Here is a 2,904-nt window from a genome sequence, read left to right as displayed (position 1 = left end):
AAATTTCACTTGGCAGGAGTTAAAGGTCATGCTATAGATATTTGTGCTAATGTGCCTGAAGATGTTCAAAAAGAAGCTTATCTAGTACTTGGAGGGAGTAATAAAAACTTAAGAGTGCATTAAGTTCAAGCAATGCTAAAGAGAGTAAAACCACTTCGTGTTCAATATCAAGAGACCTATGCCATGCTACCATTTCAAAGATGTGTGGAAAAAAAGATAAGAGCGTAGTGGACAAATTGCTTGCCCGACTTCTTATAGTAAATAACATATCATTTGATGTTGTTCAAATGACATCCTTTATTCGCTTTGTGCAAGGTGTTGCTGATTATGGTCCTAAATATAAGTTACCCTCTAATTTGACTCTTCAAAGGAAGTTAATACCAAATTTGAAGGTCGAAGTTGAAGAGTGTATCAGAAGAATTAAGAATTCTTGGTCGATAACCAGTTGTACTCTTATGTCAAGCATATGGAGTGATTTGGATTAGAGAGCATTTATCAATATTAATGCAAAATCTCCTAGTGGAGCAATATTTTTGAAGTCATTTGAAGTTTCAAAGGATAAAATAACAACACTATATATTAAAGACATCATTTCTTCAGTAATTGAAGAAATTGGGTCCAATAATGTTGTTCAATTAATCATTGATAATACTACAAATTTTGAGTCTGCTGGAGACATACTTATTGGCAAGTACCCTCGGTTGTACAAAACCCAATGCGCTACTTATGGCATTCAATTACTTTTGAAGGATATATGTGAGGAAGTTGATTCGGTGCAGAAGATAATTAGGGATGCAAAAGCAATTGTTTCATATATGTATATGGATAGTATCATTTTGTCACTCATGAGAGAGTACACAAACCATAAAGAATTGAAACATCTTGGTAGATGTAGGTCTTATAGCTTCTTGATGCTTCAATCTATTTTGAATGTTCGAGATGAATTGCAGTTACTTGTTGCATCTTCCAAGTGGGAAGAATTGAATCATAATGAAAAGGACATCAGTAAAGAAGTGGTTGCTAGTATTATCCAAAGTACAGAATTTTGGAGTCAAGGGAAAGAGGCGCTACTAGTTTTGGAGCCTTTGGTTCGTGTTCTTCGATTGGTAGATATTGATTGGTCAACTACAGGATACTTATATGAAGCAATGGAAATGGCAAAAGAAGCAATTAAGCAACAATGTGCTAGCAATCAAGACAAATATATGCAGATATGGGAGTTAGTTAATTGTAGGTGTACTGAAAATATAATCCACCCAATTCATGATGCTGCGACATTTTTGAATCCATCTTACTTGTGTAGTGAGAAATTTAAAGGGAATAGTGAGATAAAAGATGGTATAAGTTTCATTTTGGAGAATTTGGTGGCTATTGAAGAAAGGGAAGATTTCATGAAACAAGTGCAACTTTATCGCAATAAAATACCAAGCTTGTTTACAGTTACAGCAAAGACAATGTTGAAAACATCTCATCCTAGTAAGTTCAATAGCTTTGATATAGTTTTAATATTTAACTATGTAATTTTTTGATAAATTTTATGAGTATATAAATTGTAATTTTATTTGTAGGAATATGGTGGGAATTCTGTGGAGATCGTCTTCCTATCTTACAAAGGTATGCCATTCGAATTTTGAGTCAACCTTGTAGTTCATCCTCGTGTAAGCGAAATTGGAATGCATTTGAGGTAAAACAAACAAAGAAGACAAACATGTTGACATCTGAGATGTTGGATAATATGGTGTATGTAAGATTGAACTCAATGATGATGGAGAAATTTAACATTGGTGAATCTCTAGACTTGGAGCCAATCTATCTTGACAAACTTAATGAGCTTCCTGAAAATGTTGATCATGAACAATTTTGGGAGGATGATGCATTCAGTGGAGTAGCTGAAAAGGTTATTGATGACTAATTACTTAGGATTTCAATTATTTGAGACATTTTAATTAACTAAAACTTTATAAATGGTGTTTAATTGTTTATCGTGGTTATTGTAGTAATTTTCTTTTCTAGTGTAGATTATTTCAAATTGAGTTGTTAAGACTTCACTTTGTGATTGTAATACAATGATCATTGAATTTATCTAAAATAAATTATGAAAAAAATTTCCATTTATATATATATATATATATATATTAAATTTTACTGTGTTATGCTGTATATTATTTCTGAATTATTCCAAATTCTTAAAACATACTTTAAAAGAGGCTGAATTATACCTGTCCTGTATTGAGTGTAAATTACGCTCATCATATTCTACTAACTATTAATTATTGTAGGAAAAAATGTCACACAAGTATCTATCTCTAGCTCCAGTTCTATATGGTTGTTTATTTCTACTAGATGCATTTTCTATTTTTTGCAAAACTTTCCATAGTAGTCCGTACTTGTTTCACGTGTAAGGGAAGGAAGAAAATATGTCTGAAATTTTCCTGTATTGTCATGGTGAGACTGCTAGGCAACTACTAAACATATTGGTTCTGGCTGGGGTGTCAAGGAGCTAATTAAACTTCTTGTCTCATTGACCAAGAATTGTGTTGTATTACGTGATGCAAATAAGTGATGAATTTGTGAGGATCTGGTTAGTGGAGATCCTGTGGCCAATGGTAAAGACTTGAAACCTAATGAAGGAAAAGGTATGAAACTTCTTTCCACTCTCCAATCCCGTTGTATACTCTTGCAATATGGCAAACATAATTAAGACCATTGGTCAATCATTGGCAGGGGCGTAGCCAGGAATACATACTTGGGGGGGCCGGGTTGTAACGCAAGGTAGACAATATAACGCATCCATTGAAGGTGAGTATTCCAACCAATCCTTATGTGAAACAAACCATAAAAGTTGAAATCGACGACGATGAGTATCATCATTGTATGGATAGACTATATTTTTAGGTTAGTATG

At 33.3% G+C, this 2,904-nt stretch overlaps 1 protein-coding gene across 1 annotated transcript; it reads left to right on the top strand.

The window, feature by feature from the left end:
- The first annotated feature begins 200 nt into the window (after positions 1–200).
- On the top strand, positions 201–1,912 carry LOC115965122. The gene is made up of 3 exons (XM_031084315.1): positions 201–392; positions 486–1,476; positions 1,569–1,912. The coding sequence occupies exons 1-3, from the start codon at positions 201–203 to the stop codon at positions 1,910–1,912; spliced, it is 1,527 nt and encodes a 508-aa protein (XP_030940175.1).
- The last annotated feature ends 992 nt before the right edge of the window (positions 1,913–2,904 follow it).

The sequence above is a fragment of the Quercus lobata genome, chromosome 10 (assembly GCF_001633185.2).
Source record: "Quercus lobata isolate SW786 chromosome 10, ValleyOak3.0 Primary Assembly, whole genome shotgun sequence".
In the NCBI taxonomy this organism is placed as follows: Eukaryota; Viridiplantae; Streptophyta; class Magnoliopsida; order Fagales; family Fagaceae; genus Quercus; species Quercus lobata.
Note: the sequence above shows the minus strand (reverse complement) of the source record. Positions and strands in the feature narration are given on the sequence as shown.

What these genes read in the sequence shown, in the direction of transcription:
- LOC115965122 (XM_031084315.1), top strand. Translation starts at nt 201, where the DNA reads ATGTGTGGAAAAAAAGATAAGAGCGTAGTGGACAAATTGCTTGCCCGA. An exon ending in AGTTAATACCAAATTTGAAG is followed by an intron (nt 393 to 485) that starts GTCGAAGTTGAA and finishes GATTTGGATTAG; the next exon opens with AGAGCATTTATCAATATTAA. An exon ending in GTTGAAAACATCTCATCCTA is followed by an intron (nt 1,477 to 1,568) that starts GTAAGTTCAATA and finishes TTTTATTTGTAG; the next exon opens with GAATATGGTGGGAATTCTGT.